Raw genomic sequence first — 21966 nt, forward strand, 5'->3', positions numbered from 1 at the left:
TCAACACGGCTGCGAAATGCGAACCATCAGGTCCCTTTTCAGATTCTTGTAGTGCACCACAATATCAAATAGGGAAGGCACACAGCTCCTGAGTGCAATATAAATTTGGGACTTGAAAGACTAACAGGAGAAAGAAATTATTCAAGAAATCCTTAAAACCTTAATAATCACCATTTTTTTGAATGTTTAGAAACCAGAGATGAGTAGGACCAAAACCGAGATGTAAAAAATGAGATGTGGTGTATTTGTGGAAAGAGGAGCTGAAGCAAAGCCATCCTGCTTTAAGCATCCTAATGGTTTTGACGAGAGGAGTATAGCATTTCTTGGCTTGCTGCTGATTTGGCAGCCTCTGTCTCTTCGCTGCATTTTTCATGTGCCCTTTGTTTGTTTCTTTCTTTTTTTTTTCCCCTTTGTATCTTACTCATCAGAATGTAAGGTAAAAGGCTGTTACTGCAACACTCTTGTTCCAAGCAGCTAATGCTAACCAGCTTTCACAGAGAGCGTAATCCTTACACAAACGCCTTAACTCATGAAGGAAGAGGGTCCAGTGCGACGTAGGTTTTCTTCATGTGCTGGCATTTCATCTGTGTTTTCTCCAAGAGCTGATGGCCGAAAGCTTGTCCGGAATGCTTCATTTGGAGGATATAACGAACTCTCTCCTGCTTTACCAGGTTTGTTTTGGTCTTGCATTTCTTAAGATGTACAGAAAGGAATATAATTTCAATCTCAAATTTTTCAGCTTGAATTAATGTACTGAGATGTTAGACAGCAGAAATCAGAAAGAATATTGCTTATGTGCATTTAGATAACATCGCCTTGTTGTGGCAAGATTTGCAGATAGGCAACTGAGTAAGTTAGCTTCACAACAAATCTCTTTAAAAGGCATTTGTGTATTTGGTACTGACTGGAATATTTGTTTTGGTTGTTTGGGCTTGTATGACTGAAGTCCTGTGATGTGGTTTATAAATGCCTTCTTCCCTTGTACTTTCTGTTCCTGCTGCACGCAATGGACTTGCTTTAAAATAGTGAGGTACAGCAGAAGGTTTTAATTTGGCTATAACAACTGAAGAATCTATGTGCTTGTCAGCAGTGCTTTGACATAAAGTGACAAAATAGAATGAGTTAAGGCTAAAAGCATAGCCTTGCTAAACTCTGTAGTACAAAATTTTTAGGACATTTAACACCAGAAAGGGCTTGAATCTCATTTTGCTCAGGATTGTTGTCTCCTGAAAATCAGTGCTGAAATATTGAAATTGATTTCTACAGTTTCATTGTCCTTTATGTGTACTTCTGATGTAGGTACCTGAATTTCAGCAGTTTACTTCAGGAAACTTTGATCCCTAAAAATGTATTACAAGGTCACCTCTTCCTGAAAGAGGACATTGTAGAAATTGTACGTTCTTCCCAGAACTACTGTGTGATTTGCCTTGTGTACGTGCACATACACACTTGGTTGCGTAGCCCCAGAGGGGCAGAATGCTGGGTGTGGGGGGGAGGAAATAAAATAGCTTTTTCTTTTTATTGTGTGCCTTCTGCAGAATGGCTCACTTAATTTGTAAGTCCTGGCTCAGAAGCTGTGAAAAAGAGTTAAGGTGCAGAGCATAGGAGAGGTTGTGGGCTGGTGATAAAGGAGGTCTCTGCATCGCTGACCAGTGTTGGCTTGCAGAATCACTAGAGCAGCATGTTCAGCCTCGGGCATGTGGGGGTAGTTGCTTGGGACACCACATTCTATTAAACTTTGTGTTTTACCCTATAGCATTTCCTCTCGCTCTGCTTCAGGGAATGATTAGCCTTCTACCAAGAATCTAACACTTGAGTTTTATTCAGGCTGCTCAGGAAATAAAGATCTCAGAGCTTAAAAGCGTTGAGTTGGCAACTAGACAAATCCTCCCTCCCCTTAAAATAAATGCATGTAGTCTGGTAATTACTGAAACAAAAAAGGATTAATTTCCTGTTTGCCTCCTTCCTGTACAGAATTCTGTATTAAAGCCGATTGCTGTCCATAAATGGACAGTGAATGACTTCTTAAAATGCAGAACAAATGGGAAAAAGTTTTTAATCGCAAATCAAGTGTAAACATGTAACTGAAAGATGTTTTATCTTTTGGAGTCTTCCATGTATACGAAGAATTTAAATAATATACTGGAAGGTATACTCTTTCATTGTGTTTTAAGCAAGGAGTTATTGCCTGTCTAGAAGATACTAATGTGTAGTTACAGTGAAGACAGCCTTTGGTTGTTGTTTTCTTTTGCAAACACCATGTAAAATAAACATGACTGAGAAAATACAGGAAGGGACTTTGCTGGCTTTTCTTATTACTTGGCTTTCAAATCCTGTGTGGGAATCTACAGTCTCATATTGACTAATTCTTAAAACTGATTGTCAGCAATCTTTTGAAAGACTATTGTCTCTTGTGTTCAATTCTCTCAAAAGACTTTTCCTTTTTTTTCCTGATGTGTTTATTATATAACACATTATTGATACCTCCCACTAAGTACAGCTCATAGTTCTTTCAGAAGAATATAGTTTTTCAGCTCAGTTGTTCATTCTTCACAACTACACATGCGCACCAGTAATCACATCAGATTGTTCCTTGCTTTTCACTTGAAAATTAATAATACTGTTGCTTTACTTGCTATTTGTGATTTATTTCATGCATCGCATTCCTTTTTTTTACTAGTAGTTCTGTTTGTTAGAAAAAAAAAAAAGCCTCCAGTGGATAGTAATACCTTCTTTTAGGATAGAATAGATCTGCCATGAAAAACTAGCATGTTTTTCCTGATATATTTTTCTCAGGTATCGTAATTGCATATGGTATTTGTTGAGAGATAGAAAAGCAGTTTTTGAGATGCAGGAGATGTTATGTGGTTGGTTTAGGTTTTTCCCTTCCCTCAAGATTGATTGAAGGGACAGATTGCAGGTGCAACTTCAAAGAATGATGCCTGTGTTATGCTTCAAAATTGACATCTCTTAACAGTTTTGTTTTAAAATGTACCCTACCACAGACTTTATCCTAAAGATTCTTTAACGCTTATCTTACAATGTATATACTCCTCATTTTTTGTCAGAGATGTTGTTTCGAGTATTTTTTTTTCCTTTGGTATTGACTGCGTATTCCAGTTTCTAAAGAAGCACTGTTTGATTTTGTTTCACTGGCATCTTGCATGTGTAGATTTCTGGTTGTTCCAGTTGCATGCCGTTGTCAGGCTCTTGCATCTGTCTGAAAGCACATCAGGAGTTTGCACATAGATTTCTGCCTGCATGTTTGGAAGGAGTGCTCAGCGCAGGAATGTACTAGTGGACATTTTCCCTTGGCTTCTAAGGTCATACCATGAACTGTGACTGACTGCACTGGAGTTGGGATCAGCTTTCAGAGCCCACGGGGCCTGTGATGTTAAGACAGGAAGGTCACATTGTGAGAAAGTCCACTAAGACATAGCATTGGTCTGAACACAATCCCTTCTGTCCAGAGCTAGTTTAGAGGCTACAATAGTAGAGCTTGTGTTTAAACTAAAAATAATTATTTCAAAATCTACAAGAGTCTTTAATAATACTGGGAGCTCAGTCTGCAGCTCTGAAGGTTGATTCAAATGACGCTTTCTCGCTGTCTCCTAACTCTGAAGATTGCTTTCAGTATTTCAGGTAGAAAATGATATGCAAATTCAAGAGGTACAAAGAGAGGAAGTTACAGAAAGGGACTGCATCTTCAGCATCTCGATTTCTACATTGTGAAGTGTGATCTCAGGTTATCTTGTTGTAGAGTTCCTGATTGAATTACATACAGGATGGGAAACAGCAAGTAAGCTGAAATACTAAGCTCAAAACCACTGCTGATAAACATTGAAAAATTTGAAACATTACTTTTTAGACCCTGCCTCTAGCCTCTCATACTCTGGCAATCTCTGCTCCAAACACTGGATAAATGACTCATTGAAGTGCAATTTTCAGTACCTCTGGGGTGAAAAAACTACAGAAAGAGCAATAACACAAAGCATCATTGAGAGGCACAGCTTTCTTGGCTTTGCTGTTGTCTTTGCCAGAAATCCACAGAGAAATTTGTTCTTCATAACCGGTTGCAGGAAGGGAGAAAACAGTATTTCTTATTGTTGATTCTGTGTATATAATCATTCTGTTGTTGTTGTTGTTTCCTTGACCTGGTATTTCTATGCCAAAGTGTCTGTTATCCACAGCTTGGTCCCATACATAGATTTTTGTGATGTTTCAGTACAAATTTCCCTGCAGGTATTAGCATCAAACTGTTCATGTAGAAGAGAAGCAAGACTGCTTATGGTTTCTCCATCTTAACAGACGCTCCCTGGAAGACACGTCCTTACAGTGGGTGGGACTGTGTCTGGATCAGCACCTGTATGAAGATTTTTTTTAACATATGTTTTAGCACATGGGAAGAAAAGCCTTCTGACTGTGTTCTGACCCTTCTACAGAAAGGGAGGTTACAAGACTAGATGATCTTTAAAGGTCCTTTCCAACCCAAAGCATTCTGTGGGTTCTATGATTCTGAGTAGGATGGTGTGGGATTTGAAGCTGACTGGTTGGGTTTCCTCACAGACCAAGGTGGAGCAGTGCAAGGTGTTCCAGGATCAGCAGCACCCTGACTTGGGACTGCTAGCTAACGCCTCAGACAGCTCTTTGCTGTGCACGTGAGTAAGGAAGGGAACAGTGAGTGTGGTGGCATGTTTATAAATGAGCAAGCACATATCTTTCTGCACTATTCTCTGGGACAGAGAAGTTCTTTCTATTTTCATTTCTGCTTGGTGATACTGATGAAAAGCTTGTTTATGAAAGTAAGTAATATATTTTTTTGATAAGGACGTGTAAAGCCCTTAAAACTGCTGTGCTCTAGAAAGCAAGCTGTGAATTATACCTTCTGTCCTGTAAGAACAATCCTGATGTAGCACTTCCTCATTGATTCCCGTCACAGTCTTCTGTATGTGCTATAAATAAAAAACAGGAAAGCTGTTAGAAAATGCCTACATCACATTTTCAGTGGAACTTGGTTCCTAGTGAGGGATTTCTTTTGGGTATGGGATTGAGGAGAAAACCTTGTTACTAGGTTTTGGTGTGTGTTTGACTGCCCAAGACTGGCATTGAATCTAGTACCTTCTCAATGAACTAAGGCAGGTCTGTCCTCTAAGACTTGAAGCAACCTTTGTTTTGTTTCAGCGCCTCGTGACTAGTACTGTAGAAAGTGTGCATAGCACATGTGGCTTCTGCCCTCTGGATCATGACGTGCCTTTTTGGTTATTTTTCTGGATTCCTTGGTACTAAAAATCTTCTGCCTGTCTAGGTTCTTCTCCCCTGTGGTCAACTAGTCTTCTACATTATGGGTTTTCATTAACTGAACAAACCCATCAGAGATGGGTTGGAAGAATTTCAAAAGGAGGGTTTAATGTACTGTGCATAAAGTGGTTTCTATAAAGACATGTAAAGGTTTCTTTAAAAGCATGTAAGGTTTACTTTAGGTAAGCATAGAACAACATATCATTGTATTGCAGTATATAATTTTTTTAAATCTTGTTTTAAAAAAGAACCTCTGCAAAAGGTAATAAGTATGTGTGTGTGTATATATATATATAAAACCAAACAGCCCAAAACCAAAAGAATGGTTGCCAGACCAAAACTGAGAGGAATCTTGGATTTCTCATGTAACCTGAAGACCAGCTAATGCCTCTATAACATGGTGAAACTTTCCAAGATGTGTATGTGTGATCGATGAATCAGATCTGTCTTAAGACTTTCTGGGTGTTCTGGAAGGGTGAAGATATTAATTTAAACAAAAAAACAAAATAATCCTACACTGAACAAACTACTCAGTACTGCTTAGAGAATGAATAAAAATTCTTTTAAAGCTCATGTTTTCCCCAAACATACACACACTCCTCTGAAGAATGTGAAATCAAACTGTTTCTCTCATAAAGCTTCTCATTTTAGAAACCTGAAAACCAATTTCTGTTTCAAAGTCTAGAACACGTTCAAAGGAAGCTTGGAAGAGCTTTCGGTGACCTCTGTGCAATTTATCTGCTGATGTAGTGCCCTCTGGTGGGCTAAAGCTCCAGGGTACCGCTGTGGGAGCCGTGCAACAAGGCTTTTCAGCTGCCTGGATTGTTCCTGAAGTTCATGTATGACTTCATATTATCCGTCTTCTATCTAGAGGGCATGCAAATTATGGTATTTTTACTTGGATAAATGCATCGTGCCAGTTGTTTTATTCCAGTTTATAAATTATCCTACCACCAGCCTCTTCAAAGAAGATGTATCACTGAGGTGTTCTGTCTCGTAACTAGAGTAGATTATTTTTCCTTAAGAGGGTGCTGGGTTCTCAGTCTATGTTCTGTGGCACATAGCAGCTGCGCTGCAGCAACTACTGCCAATTGTGTCACCCCTTTCCACTGTCACACGTATACTGCCTACAGCCGTTGTCTCACTTTACGTTTTGGATACTCGCAAAGTGGGGGGTTTGTACTGTGAGTCACAAACAGAAGATAAACATGGGATTTGGACGACTCTTTTGGTATTACATTTAATGTTATACTTATGCAGTGTCAAGGTGAAAGTATAAATTCAAGGCTAACACAAGCAACCTTTTCAATTTTCTTGCAAAAAAAAAGACTGGTGACCTTAATAGGTGTTTTAGATTTGCTTTCACGTAGATGGTATTTAACAATTATTTCTAGCTACAGAAATGAACAAACAAAGGCTTTAATTAGTATTAGTGCATGGATGTATGCATATAAGGGAGAATGAGAAAAGGTCAAAAGTTTGCACACCATATTTACAATTCATCAGGTTATTAGATCAGGTGCAGTACCATCCAAATACAATGGACTGTTCTTGTCTGTTAAACAGCTATTAAATCAGTTTATATTGTAGTAGCTGGTATGTTTTCAACTAATGTGATGGACGGGTGTGTATACTATACACTGTTTGAAAATCTGATTTGCTTGCACTTTTTTATGATAAACAATTTGTAAATTTATTTCAAAAGCTAGCTCATAAAAAATGTTAACGTCTTCAAATGATTTGCAACAATGCTGTCTTTTCTTTAAGGTTTTGACAAAGGGAAGGATGATGTGTCACAAAGTAAAGACGATACAGGACATTCTATGTCAAAAAGCAAGGTAAGGAAAGCAGCCTCCTAATCTGACTTAAAAATTAGTGTGCAAAGGAGTTCTGCATTTTTCATTAAATGCAAATGTATTTAACTTTCACTGTAGATTATCTTGAAGATTGCTCTTCATTTCAGCAATAGATAAAGATTAAAGGGAATTTCTTAACATAGTTCTCAAGATGACCTCACATGAAAATCTACAGTTCAAATTAGTGTAAATGAAATGCGGAGTCTTCACACTGTCGTCTTGGAGTGGGATGTTGCCTCACCAAATGTAACAATGGATGGAGGCCAACTCTGGCTATGGAACAGAATTTAAAATCCTTTTAAGCTGTAGATGAAGATGCTATTCACTGAGCTGTAGCAAATCTCCTTAAAAGAAAGTTAAGGAAACTGTAATTGGAAAAGCTTGAGTTTAATGGCTTAAATTGCCAGAGTAAAACATAGCCGAGTGTAATCTGTTGTCCTGTCTGTTGCAAGGGCTTCTGTACTTCAGATTTCAAGTATAAAGACCCATTTTGTTGAGGCAATGAGTGTGCAAGGGAAAGCATGCTCAGTAGAATATTAAACTAGATATAATTGCTATGCGTGTTTATGCTTTTTGGTAGTCTTGATAAGAGAAATGGAAAAGGCAGGAGCCAGGCAAATTCGTAATCATTGTTGTGGTATTCCCAAGATGGAAAAGGCTCACTGAGATGCGGTGAGAACTAAGAACAGAGTGGAGCTAGGAGATGGACACTGCTGTCACCAAAACCATAGCATCTTTGGGTGGTTAAACTTTAAAAAGGAAGAAAACATGAACTACCTGAGCAACCAAAAATTACTCTTTCTACGTAGTAATTCCAGGTCTCTTCTCTCCAGAGCTGTGTTTTGTTTGTGATTATTTACACAAGTATTTTGCAATAGCATTCTTATTCAGAATAATTTTGGTGGTACTGAAATAGTAGGCGCATGATAAGAGGTTTGTGGAAAAAAAAAAATTAATCATATTAGCATAGAGAAAAATCTACCATAGCTATCTTTTCCTTTCCCCAATCCTTTTAAATTTGTAGGGTGCAGCTATAGAAGCTGTCAGTTTTAGGACATCATATAAACCACTATGATGTAACCATCTTTATTTGTTGGCCTATTGTAAGTCTTAAAGTGCTTGAGCATTTTGGTCAGCAGAAGTGCCTGGCATGTCAATGCACTGAATTTTTATCTAGTGATTTCTGTGTATTTAAAATGTGGGATTGCAGAAAAAAAAATTTCAGTTTGGTATCTCAAAGACCAGGCATTTCTTCGAGACAGTAAGGATTAAAGAGAAGAGTGGAGGTTGTGTATGGTTTGATTACTGAATGCAGTAGCTAAATTCACTTGGTTTTCTTATTTAGGTGTCACTACAGGACAGAGTTTAAAAGCTTTAAAGTACCCACATGTGTGGGTTTCTATTTTCTGCTAGGATGTCCACTGTTTTCTACAAAGGCAAATGTGATAACAGATGCTGTTCAATCTGGGTTTTTTCTTCCTTAATTATTTTTCCCAGTTCTTGTCTTTCCAGGATATTAAGTCTGTGTGCTTTGCTGGTTTTGCCATTACTTTTGCTTGTGTCTTTCTGCTATCAAAGATGAGACCAATAGTCCTATGTCTCCTGCTACATTTTTTTCACCTGTATTTTTGCAGTTACTGCAAGTGAGGCTTGCTAAAACTATTGGTTTTGCTATAACCCACAAATAAACTTCAGGCTAACAGAAGATAACTGTCAGTCACCGCTGTGGGGGTGGAGTAGCAGCCCTTCTTCCTAAGTAAGGTTGGAAAAGCAGTGATGAGACTTGCCCAGAATCTTGGTACTGAATGTACCTTGCTGGGAGTTGCAGTTAGGTTCTCTTAACGTGTATTATTTTTTTAAATTTTGATCGCATCCACTTTGGATGTAATACAGAAAAAGTTTCTAGCTTAAAAATATACAAGTCACTGATTTGTCTCGTAATCCATTAGACAGGTAAATGTGGACCTTTACTTAGGGTTGTATTAGTGAGCTTTAAAACTGAGATACTGAGAAAATTAGTTTTTGTAACCTGTGATACTTACTGGTTTGGGACTTTTATATGCATGACCCCTAGATTGCGTTAGCTTTCTGTTAGTGAGCAGCTAGAATATATATGAATGTTTTGCTGAAGTTGCTCCATTATAGCTTACGTAATGAGTTCGTTACCTCTTCTTATGTGACAGTGATAAGCATTTTCCCCTCTTCTGTCATTGTTTAAAGTACTGTATTTCCTTTAACTACTAAACATAGGAATTAATTTTCAAGTTGTATGCTTGTCTTAAAACTAAGTTTTGAGTGTTATGAACTTACTTTTATTACAAAATAGCTTCCTTCATTTTTCCAAGATGTGTATGGAAGTCAGAGAACATTTGCTTATTGTTTAAATGATTTTGATATAAAATTACTTTTTGCCAGTACTTGCACATAACTTTTTGACGTTAGCTATCTTAAGTCTGAGCTCTGAATTAAAGGTGTCAAATAGGAACACAGTTAAATTGCTTTGTTCCACCTGTGAACCTAATTTTTATTTCTTTGCTTTGAGCAACTTGTATTGTAAGAGTGCTAAGTGCTGGTTTTATTATTGCAGTAAGTCTTCCCAAAACTTGCATGTTTTTCAGCTGACATTTTATAGTATTTTGAAATAGAAATTCTGTGAATAGACTTAGCATTGTAATCTGAGATTTGAAATAACTAGTCAGAAATATTGAGCAGCTTGAGAAGCAGTTTTTGTAAACTGCCCTTGAATTTGCACAATTTAGGTTACATTGATTTTTTTTTTTCTTTTTTTCCTTTGACTAGGTAGGAAATTTGGGTCCATCAGGTTTAAATTACATTGCACAAACAAGAAATACAATGTATTTCATTGAATGTCTTTGAAGTTTATATCTCGAGGATACCTGTTTGGTGTTTTCTGACTTGCAGTAGGAATGACATGATGAATCTGAGAGAGACTTTTTTTTTTTTTTTTTTTTTTTTTTTTTTTTTTTTTTTTTTTTAAAGACCTCTGTATCCCTGGGTGAATATTCGGTGGCTTTAGTTCCCTTTCAACTAGTAGGCAATAGATGCCAAGGAATAAACTTTGAACCTTACAAGACATGGGGAGAGGCAGGAGGGAGAAAACATGTGATGCTGAGGCAGCATATTGTCCTGCCAGGAATAAGGATTTGTGTTTAGTGAACAAACCTGAGTCTCGTTCCCCTGTCTATCACCACTGTGAGCTTCTTGAAGATGACTTGCGAAATAATCAGAGCATGGGATTAAGAAGGAGCAGAACGAGTGCCATTAGTGGTCAGTTGTACTCTGATTTATAGAGCACTGAATCCTAGACTGAAGAGGCTGTATTTTCCTTCATGGGTCACGGGGTAAGTGCCTCTCTAGCAATCCATTCAGAGGAGCTGTCAAGTTATGAAGACATTGGTATTTTTGTATACCATTGGAATGACTCTTGTGTTTAGACGCCAGGATTCTCCTAAAACCTTCTGCCTGCTAAAATAGTGCCTAACTAGTCAAAACTCACATACTAAGTAACGTGGGCTACATATTTACTGTTCAGCTTCTTCTAGAAGAGTCTCAGACTTCTTTCTCATAAAACCTGTATGAAAAAAGTCATCATAAATAGGTGCTGAACAGCTTATGTTACAAGTTGTGATTGGTGGTTGTTTTTGTTGTTGTGGTGTTTTAAGTGGGAGTAACAGTGGGGAAGTGAGTGGGAATGGGAACCTTACAAACAACTGTGCACTTTGAACACTTTCTAAAGTGCCTGCAACTGTAATATATTCTTGTATCTGTTGTCATTTATTTATTATACATTTTGTGAATTTCAGTCTGAATCCAAGCTTTTCAATGGCTCTGAAAAGGACATCTCTTTATCTTCAAGCAAACTTACAAAGAAGGAATCTCTCAAGGTGAATTAATTTCCAAGTAACTCCTCATACACTATAAATGCATTCAGATAGATTTACTCTCTTTACTTGTCTAACAAGAAGACAAAAATGCCAAGTAGTGATGACACCCATGGAATATTTAAGTATGATGAGAAGTCGTGGTGGCGTTTCTCTTCAAATCTTACTGTACTGTTACTTCAGTATGGGCTTCTATAGTGCAGTCCTCAAGATGGCACGAGACTGTAGGATAATTTAGGTTGTTGGGGACACCAAAACATCTACGTGCAACTTGAATTATCAAAGTTACAATGTGCATTCAATAGCTGTGTTTTTTCTACTGTCTTCTTCCCCCTGTTTTATAACAAAACCAGACTCCACTGTTTGGCAGATACTGGAGAAACGTAAAATTATTTGCCTCTAAAAGAGGGGGATGTATTGCTGCAAATTTCTACTGGGGAGGGAAAATAATTGCTGGGTAAAGACTGCTGATCAGATAATGTCCCCACAGATCTGATCCTAGCCCAAATTTGTTCTTGTATTTTACGCCAGCAGAGAAATTGGGGGAGGGAATTTGTTTGGGTTTTTTCCTCCTATGATTATAACAGGAGTTTTGAAGTCCTCAGTCTTAACAGCAAAGTGCAGGAGAATCTGAAACTGGTTACATCATAGCTGCTCTTGAAATGTGGCACCAATAGTTGTTCATACTTTGAAGTAACTACCATGTTTAAAAGCTCATTCTCTGTATCTGTATTGCAAATTGAAATTAGCAGGTTTTTCCTCAGCTTGTATTGATAGATGTCTTTTTGTGCTCTGATTACTGGCTTATGGCTGTGACGTAAATATTTTTATTATTATTTACAGGTTCAAAAGAAAAATTACAGAGAAGAAAAGAAGAGAGCTACAAAAGAATTACTCAGCACTATCACCGATCCATCAGTTATTGTTATGGCTGACTGGTTGAAGGTCAGAATCCAAGTGTGAAACCTGAGTTGAAGATGTAGCAGCTGCTTGCTGCTTTCTGACCAGAATAGAAAAAGCTCAATCTTTTACTTGCTGTTAATGTTTTCCTACAAGCACAGTCACTAATTGCATCCCAGGGTCTCTGTGCTCAATCCTAGGGGAGTAACAGCGCAACCTATTTCCCACTTAACTGTATGCAACATCTTGTGTGTATAACCATTAACTTCAGTTCTGGAGTTGGCTTTACGATTCTTGTTTTGTCTTTTTTATTTTACACTTTTAATTGAATCTCTGTTAGTTCTGGAACAATAGTGAAAATGGTTCAGTCATATTGGATACCTGAATACAGATTGACTTGTATTTCTGGTAACTTTCCTTTCCTCTCTTAAGAACTAACTGTCCCCTAATACTGGTACAAAAGGTAAAGGAATTGATTTCTCAAAGATAGTAGTCAGTGTCATCAACAGTAGTGCAGTTTATATATTTGTATATAATTCATTAAATTTGTAAATATATTCCTTGGAAATTGTAGGAGAAAAAAAGATCTGTTACCCATTTTTAAAGTTAGTTCCAAAGAATCACTTGTCTGGAAGAAGTTTTTGGAAAAATCATTCAGGCTAAATCATTGCTTTTATGTCAAGTTGGCATTCAGTCCTACAGACAGAGGAGTAATTAAAATCCAGAGCTGACAGAATTGAAGCAAGCAGTCTAATCAGATGTGCTAATTCAAGGACCTGAAAGGATCTTATATTTCACATATGGGTTGAAGGTAACAGCTGTTTCAAGAGGTTTTAGCTAAGACATTCAAATATACTTGAGTTATTTTGTGAATAACCTATCTTTCTTATCAGATGTCTGCCCTATTTCAGAGGAGTTCTGTTTCCAAATATTATCCTGTCTGTCTTCATGCTAGTGACAAAATATGTTCCAGATAGGAAAATTCATTAAGTTTTCAGATTAATTGTCGTATTTCCCATATCAGGATGTGTGTATACCCATTTGTAGAATAAGTATTCATCAAGAAAGAATAGGAAAGTGATCATTGAAATTATATCTTTGTATTGGCTTTGATAAACTCGGATAAACTGTTGATAGACTTGATAAACCTTGTTTGAAATAAACTAATAAATAATTTTAATTTTCATTTTGTTAGGATTTTGGCGTTGCCTTCACTGAGACATAACTGTAAATATTTATCTTCTAGATTCGTGGTACCTTGAAAAGCTGGACCAAATTGTGGTGTGTACTGAAACCAGGAGTGTTGCTTGTTTACAAAACCCCCAAAAATGGCCAGTGGGTAGGAACAGTGCTCCTGAATGCTTGTGAACTCATTGAGAGGCCTTCAAAAAAAGATGGCTTTTGTTTCAAGCTTTTTCATCCTCTGGAGCAGTCCATATGGGCTATAAAGGTTAGTGGTAGCATACATCATTCTTAATGGGTGACTAGCATTAGCCAGCTGTGAGTAAAGACAACCTTCGTGAAAAGCTGAACTGCATTTGCCCTTATAACCTGAACATTTTGTTTTTTCTGAATATAAGCCTTCAACATCTAGTCCTCTTCATCACAAAAAGTGTTTGCTTTATGCTTCTCTGTATACTTAAATAGTGACAGAAGTGTGGTGTGCAGAGGGGTGCTGTTTAAGAGGTTAATGCCGTCACTGGCAATCATGTAGGCAGAAGGAATGAGCGTATAACGTTGTATTTTATATCAACTGATTTTGACAAATTATGGAGGGGAGTCAAAATGAAAGTGTTATGTGTGTTATAAACATTCATTGGCATCCAACGCTGTATTTGTGTAATGAAATGTCAGCCTAGTTCAATTTGCTTGTAAGAGTAGAAATTCAAATTACTTCCTTGTGCAATAATAGCTTATACTGCAACTCGTCAGCCAATTGTGTTCCTTTTTGGCCACAATTTTAGGAAGATAAATGTTTTCCTTCAGTTCTGATGTCTATTTGCTTTGTCATACATGACATAATATTGTGAGCAGCACTTATTTGAAAGTGTTGAAAAGCAGAGTGTGTTCTGCACAGAAAAGGTTTATTTCAATTTCTCATAAGAATATTTAATGTTTGCTATTATTCATTGTTTATACTGTAGTAAACAATCTGTTGTAGTCCTTGTTTTGTGTTTGCATGTGGAGAGGGGGTGTGGAAGCACAGCACAAGTGAACATATTTACCTCCTGAAATTACATCTTGCTTTAGACAAAATTACTGTACAATGTTAGAACCCTTGGCATAATAAATTAATTATGCCCTCTGCAACGTACATCTTAAGATAGCTACTAATTGTGAGATTCTATCTTTTGAATCTTAAATTGATACAAATGTACTGTCACATCTGTAGAACATTCTGCATTGATTTTGTCTTCCTTATCTCAGGCTGGGGAGTCAGTCAGCTGCTATAATTCCTAATGTTTGTTTGTGGTCTTCCTGAATTGTTATCATTATCAAGGTTATCTAAATTTACCGAACTTAGACCAAATCTTTTGCACTTGCTTTTGAATGTTTTTATTTTAATGATTAGGAGGACTTTTCACTAATTGGTGGTGATCTCACATTTGCAGAACACAAACTTCTTACCCTTTTTCAAAGCTATAGGGTTTGGTATTAATGTGCTTTAATTATTTATGATCATGTATACATACATTGCAAAGTGGTGGCCTGTCTGCAGAAGATCACAAATCAGTCTTATATTTCTTTATTGCTTGGCAATGAGAAATGGATTTGTTTGTTTTTTTAACTAGATATTTAGAATTTAGAGGACATGTCCCACCAGATTTTTACTTTTTTAAGGTAGGTCAAATTTTGAACCTGAACAAGTTGATATTGTCCATTCTAAATGTGCTGAGAGCTGCAGTGGCATTTGTTCATTTTGGTATGGCTATTTGCAGTTGAGAATTACTGGGTTTAATTAGATGAAAGGCCTTGACGTTTAAAACCTTTTTCTGCCTGTTTACCTAGTCAATTATAATGTCCTAGTTACAGATTTATTATCATGAGGCAAACTTTCATAAGCATAATAGGAATTGACTGATTTACAGAGCAGATTTACCAGAATGAGCCTAAAGCTTATGGCCAAATGAGCCTTGTTTGCAGCCAGTGCAGGAAGATGACATTACAAGGAGCATTTACATAGGTATAAGTACTGCAGGAGATTTTATCACTTGAACACACTGCCCATAGTGTGTCCTTCTGGCAGACTGCAAATTCTCTTCTGCAGTAGTTTGTGGGCAGTCACTTCACATGCTCCCTTAAGCCTGTTGCTGTCGTCTTTGATGTTCCTCCGGGTGTTCCGGATGTTACTCTGAGGTAGCTGATGCACTGTATTTTGTTCTGTCTTCCTCATGTGGCCAGTCCTGATGCCTTTTCAGTTTTCTAAAATTAGTAACTAGAAAAGTTACTGCAAATAAATTTTCGTGAGTAAATTTAGTCAACTGTGACTGCTTATTATTTAATGCCTTTTCTGAATGTTCATGGCATTTGAGTTTTATTGGCATGAATATTCTGTAAGAAGTAGATGTCAAAGGTTTTTTTTAATCTATTGGAATTTTCAATTGCCCATTACCTTGTATTGGAGTCGTTGTACCATCATTCTGTCAGGAACAGAGACAGTTTAAATCAAGTCACCTAACAGAGGGAAACTAATGTCTCTCTTGTTGAGAACACTAACAGGCTGAAAATTGATTTTGAAAAAACAATAGGCGATATCAAAGAAAAATGTTCAGTGCTTTTGGAACAGTAATCAGTTAGAGGAAATCAAGACGCACGAGCAGTTATTCCAAAATAAGTCAACCTACTTAACTGTTCACTGCAAATTATTCATTCGGTTTTAATCAATGTATTGTCAAGGCACTTAAGGGAGTATAGCTTTCTTGCATTAAAAAAACCAAGCCAAACACCAAAACCACACTTCTTCTCTAAATTATAGTTATTTGGTACAGCGTAAGTAGTCTAGCCTGCATGTCCAAGGTATAATCCTAAAGAGGAGATCTCATGGGCAGATGTCTGCCCTTAGTCTGTGTCCTGTGACCTGAGAGTTTCAAGGACTTGTGATGGCTGAGGCCTTTGCATGGCACTGGTGCACCTACAGTGCCGCGGAACCCTCTGTGCAACACCCCAGCACCTCTCCCACCCCTGCCTGGCACTGTACTGTGCCTCAGTACTCTCCCCTTCCCAGGGACCCTATGAGTGTGAGACCTCTCCACTGCATGCCCATCCTCGAGGCGAGGAGTGCTCATGCATGAGGTTGTCTCTTCTGGTTCTCAGGATTAACCTCCTCGTTACCCACTAACTCCTAATCCCCATGTTGCTGCTTCTCCAAAAACTTTTGGTGGGTGCATCTTTCTGTTTGCTCAGAGGGGGACTGAGGTTTGGAATCTTCTTTCTAACACCCAAGTTGCAGTTACTCCATACTGACTATTCAGGAGTTTCTGAACATCATTTACACCAGCACTAGCTTGTCTGTATTGGTATTTTAAGTGCAATCAAGACTCCTTGTTGCCACCTGTCACCCTCAGAAATGTTCTGGCTGTTTCATTTGCTTGCTTCTAAAATATCTGCGTTTATCTGCTTTTGCTCAAAACTTCTGCTGGCTTTCCAATTCCCTCTTCTAAGCCTTGTACTGGCTTTTCATGAGTCTTCTCTGGGGGAAATCAGTCAAGGCCAAAATGTGGTAACTCATCAGTTAGGCAGGCTTAACCCAGCTTTCAATGATAGCTTCAAGTATGTTTAATACAGCCCTCTTTGCCTATCATTTGTCTTAAAGTTACCAGAGATAATTCCTTTTGAAGGGTCTTTAAAGTGGTTGGTTAGTGTTTTATTCCAAAATGAAGGTTGACAGAAATGAAAAGGTCTTTTGGATTTTTTTAATTTGGATTGTGAAGAACTTCATACTGAAAAATTGAACTTTGGGATTTGACACCCTATGTGTGTTATTTGGTTAAACATAATGGCATGATGTCCTGCTGTTACCCTTTATAGAGAGACTTAAGCATCTAAATGTCTTTTATGGACCTGAGCATCATCTTGGGTTTTTGTTTTTTTTTCTTATTTAAGTGCCAAGCCTACAGTTAGGCACCTAAATATTTTGTGTAATTGACCACTGGAGATAGGTGGAGAAGTTGAAGGGGAAGGAGGGAGGGAGAAAGGATAAGCAGGTTTCTATAGCAATGTAGTTCTCATCAAGAACAAATAGGACTGGAGGCAGAAGAGCCAGTTGCTGCACAAATGTGGGATCACGTGCCTAGAAAAGCAGCACTTTTAGAAATAAATTCTCTCAAACCACCCCAAAGACGTCTTTTGTTTTGCTTGCTTTCAGTCTTACCTCCTCAGCTGAAATACTGAGCTAAAGAGGAATAGCTTGTCCCTTGTGATCTCCCTACACCCATTTGCAGGAATCCCTGGAGAGTAAGGGTGACTCTACCATGGTGTTTCTTTCGATGCTTTTGTCATCTTGCTATAAGTAACATCAGCAGAGCATTTCCAAGTTACTATGCCAAGTCTGATTTAGAAAAAATAAACTATTTGAATCCCAAAGACCATTCTTTTCTAAGTGGGGTTGAATTGGGAGTTATACTTAGACCGAAGTTTTTGAAGAAGGAATCCAGTAAAAGAGGGCTGTTCATCTTTCCATTCATGTCTTCATTAGATGTTGCTGAGTGACAGTAAATAGCCTTGCAGTGTGTCAGTTTGTTATTACATTGAATGATAAATGTAAAACTGAATTAAAATATCTGATGCTGTTGCTTGTTTTGTGTATTCAAGGGTCCCAAAGGTGAAGCAGTTGGTTCTATAACTCAGCCATTGCCCAGCAGTTATTTGATCATCCGAGCCGCTTCCGAATCAGATGGTAAACAGATATTTCAGTGTTCTTCCACAGTGGCAGCAGTTAATTATTAGAAAGAGATGATTTAGTTGTCTTACCATGTCTATTATAGCACTGTGTTTGTAGTTTAATCATTTATAAGGTTCTTCCTTAATTTAGTGCATTCAATTGCATTGGTACAGGTTATTAAACGAAAATTTTGACCTGAAGAAACTGTCATTGAACTCCTTGCAGTTGCCTTGCATTGGCTGGGTAGAGGAGGGCAAAGGGGTTATTTCAGATTTAACTCTATTAATGTATGTCTAAATACTTAAGCTAGTGCCTTTCTAAAGTGCAAATACGGACATATTTTCTTTTTATTGAAAGCATTTGTGTATTATAAAGTGCAGCAGTTGCACAGAGTTCTAGTAGTAAAAAATCCCTCAAAATACAGTTTTGTAACACCTTCATCCCTGGGAAAGTGGTTCGATATCTTCAAAGGTTACAATGCAGAAGCAAGATTTAAGAGTGTGTATAACTTTTTTAGCAGCTGCTTTTCTTCTAGTTAATTAAGCATACCCCTGCAGACTTCAAAAATAGGACTGTATTTGCTTTCTGTATTGGAAAATGGATTAGATACACGATAATGAAGAAATAAGGAGTGGAAAGATATGTTTAGCTATGTTTTGAAAAAAATTAGAATATCTGCTATTTTATATTGAAATGGCATTTATATGCTGTCATTATAGCTCCTCTTCCACAGTGTTACTATATTACATGAGCAAATTTTGGTAGGTGATGGAGTTAAGTAGTCTTCAAGACTAGAGCAGGGCTGCAGGCAACTTAGAAATTCAACAGTCAGGGCCATTCTTAAAGTAGTAGCACTGGAGTATGCTCTTAACAGAATCATAATTTATTTCTCTTTCTTGTCCTACTGTGAAGCATCCCTGGTACCAGAATTAGGTAGTTGTGAGTTGTTTTTTATGTCCCCACCGGATTATAAAATCCAACACGTAACATGGGCAGCTCTGAAGTGTGTCTTCAAAGGCAATGTAAGCAGACCCAAAAGGATTGTGAAATTGGGAAATAGAGGTTGTATAGTTCAGTTAAATCCTTAATTTTTAGTCTAATAGTAAATTTGTCTTTAGGCAGGTGTTGGATGGATGCTTTGGAGCTGGCACTGAAATGTTCAGGTCTGCTTAAACGTACAATGATTAGAGAAGGTAAAGAACACGATCTGAACTCTTCAGCAGACAGCACTCATGTCTCTCTCTATGGTCTGCTTCGTGCTAACAACTTGCACAGTGGAGAAAACTTACCGTAAGTGAATTAATTACTAAACCTGATTGTCCTTCTGGCAGAACCTTGTAGTGATAACTTCTCCACAGGAAGAATCTCTTTCTAAGGTTGCAGTTCTTTTTATTCCTGATTTCTCTTTACATGCCTTATTTGCACTGTGTTTTATATTGTGTGTGGATAAAACAAAACACAAAAACCTTTTCAAGCAAAGCAGATAGAGAGGAAAGTTTGACCCAAGGACCTCACAAGTTGAGTATCACATCAGTAAGTTTAAGGACTTGTTAAACTGTTAGAAGTTTTAGTTGGTCTCTCTTCTTAGTTTCACCTGAAAATAAGAAGTGTGGTACCTGGGACAAAAGTTGATAAATGTGAATATAAGATGCTGTTCTTTGGTTTAAAAAATTGATAATCCTATCATTATTTAAATTGTTTCAGCATGTCTCAGCTTTGAATCATCAAATGAATGAATAATGATTCAGTCATCCTATTACCATATTAAATTAAATGCACAGAAGTTGAAATTATCTGCTATCGCCTGATATCTAATGTGTGAGTGCCCTTCAGTAGCTCCCTATTTATTTCAATAAATACTTTGAGCCAGATTTTGGGAGTATAAGCTTTTGTGGAAATAGAATATTTAAACAAGCGTGGTGAGTGAATGGTGTTTTCAAATACTTGAATTGTGGTACCAAAGTGCATTAGAAAATAGAAAAGATTTAGTCCTTTATTTGAAATAATTGGGTCTGAAGCTTGCGCTATGCACAGTTTGTCTCAGTAATCTTCCACCAATTTGATGGAAGGTGGACATAAATTTATTTCAAATAATCCGCCCCACTCACGAAGATTTAGCTGCCCATCTGTTTTTTCTAGGTGGGCAGGAATTTTGTGCTGCTCTGAAAAGAGTATGGTCCTGTGTTCGAGACAGAAGATTTGGACTGGGAGAAATGCATTCTTTCTGGCATAGATAGTCTGAGAAAAGTACAAAAAAGGCAAATTACAGCCCTTGGCCCAGATTCAAGGCTCTATCCAGATGACCAAGCAGGCTCAGCTTCAGTTTTGTTCCTTCTGTTATCTCATGGGAACAATAAAACTGCTGTGTACTGTAATTTAGCTGGAGATCTGTGCTCATGAACAGTAGTTTAATATCAGCAGCTGTCCCAGATTACAATCACAGCAATTAGCTACAACTCTTAAGTCTAATTAAGACTGGTAGCTTAATTAATTAGATCTTTAGATATAGCATATTCTAAAAGTATTTGGTGTGCTTGACTATCTAAGCAGTCCTATTTAAAATGACATTGGCAGGAGGGGGAGAAGAAAGGTGCAAGCAATTTTAGCTTCAACTGAGAGTACATTACTAGCAAGAAGAGGTCCAAGGAAAACATTGGACAGATACTTATTGAAGATGGTCACCTTCAAAATACGGATGAAATAAAATTGGAGACATTCAATGCTTTTTTTTGCATCAGTCCTTAGTATTACTAATTACTACCTTGGGCTGCCTAGCCCTCTGAGTTGGAGAACCACAAGTGTAGGAACAGTGACTCTCCATTTGTAGACACTGAAATTGTAAGAGACGGGCTGTATCTGTTGAATGTTCGTAAGTCCATGGGTTGTGATGGGATTCATCCCAGAGTGCTAGTGGATGTTACAGCAGGACCCCTCTTCATCATCTAGCAAAGGCGTTAGAAGTCTGGGGAGGTCCCCACTGACTGGAAGCTGGCCAACATTATTCCAATTTACAAGAGGGGCATGAAGAAAGACCTAGGAAACTACAGACCTGTTAGTCTAATCTCAGTACCTTGAAAATTACAGGAAATATACTGGGTGCTATTGAAAGACATTTAAAGAACAATGCGGTCATCAGGCACAGTCAACATGAGTTCACAAGGGAGAGTCCTGTTGAACCGATTTGATATCCTTCTATGATAAGGTCACCTGTCTAGTAGATAAAGAGGCGGATGTTGAGGGATTTTTGATACCGTCCCTCACAACATCCTTCTGGAAAAGTTGTCCACCTGTAGGATCAGCAGGTTCACAATGTGCTGTGTGAAGAACTGGGTGAACAGCAGGGCTCAAAATGATGTAGTGAATAGGGCTACATCTGTCTGGCGATCACTCACCAGTGGTGTGGCTCAATCCTAGAGCCTGTTCTGTTCAGTATTTTTATCAAGTATCTGGATGTAGGAGTTGAATACACCATTAACAAGTTTGCTGATGATACCAAACTGGGAGGTGTTGTTGACTCTCTTGAGGGACAGAAGGCCTTGCAGATGGATCTGGATAAACTGGAGCACTGGGCAGTCATGAATGGCATGAAATGTAACAAGAACAAATGCCAGATTCTGCATCCAGAAAAGAGTAACATCAGTCACAAACATAAATTGGGAGAGGAATGATTGGAGAGTAGCCCTGCATTAAGGGGGCTGGGTGTGCTGGTTGACAGTAGACACAATACATGGAGTGCCCTGGCAGCGAAGAGGGCAAACCGCATCCTGGGGTGCATCAAACACAGAAGAACCAGCTGGTCAAGACAGATTTTTGTATCGCTGTATTCAGCGTAGGTGCGGCCTCACCTGGAGCACTGTGTGCAGTTCTGTGCCCCACAATTTAAGCAGGATGTGAATGCCTCCAGAAGAGGACCACAACGCTGGTGAAAGGCCTGGAAGGAATGTCTTGTGAGGAGCAGCTAAGGACTTTGGGTTTGTCTAGTTTTGAGAAAAGGAGGCTGAGGGGTGACCTCATTGCTTTCTACAGCTTCCTGAGGGGGGAAGGGGAGAGGGAGGTCAAACACTGGAACAGGGTTCCTAGGGAACCTGGGTCATCAGCCTGGGTTGATGACCCAAGCCTGTTAGTTTAA

The 21966-nt window shown here is 38.1% G+C and overlaps 1 protein-coding gene across 1 annotated transcript in view; it reads left to right on the forward strand.

Moving 5' to 3' along the window:
* Positions 1-529: 529 nt before the first annotated feature.
* OSBPL8 (oxysterol binding protein-like 8) overlaps positions 530-21966 on the forward strand; it is a 34586-nt gene continuing 13149 nt past the window's right edge. The window contains exons 1-7 of the mRNA XM_010141947.1: positions 530-671; positions 7066-7136; positions 10979-11059; positions 11900-12001; positions 13203-13406; positions 17768-17852; positions 18956-19127. Of these exons, the coding sequence (XP_010140249.1) occupies positions 530-671; positions 7066-7136; positions 10979-11059; positions 11900-12001; positions 13203-13406; positions 17768-17852; positions 18956-19127 (857 nt within the window). The remainder of the gene's footprint in view (positions 672-7065; positions 7137-10978; positions 11060-11899; positions 12002-13202; positions 13407-17767; positions 17853-18955; positions 19128-21966) is intronic.

Source organism: Buceros rhinoceros, unplaced genomic scaffold, assembly GCF_000710305.1.
Source record: "Buceros rhinoceros silvestris isolate BGI_N320 unplaced genomic scaffold, ASM71030v1 scaffold15318, whole genome shotgun sequence".
NCBI classification, from domain to species: Eukaryota; Metazoa; Chordata; class Aves; order Bucerotiformes; family Bucerotidae; genus Buceros; species Buceros rhinoceros.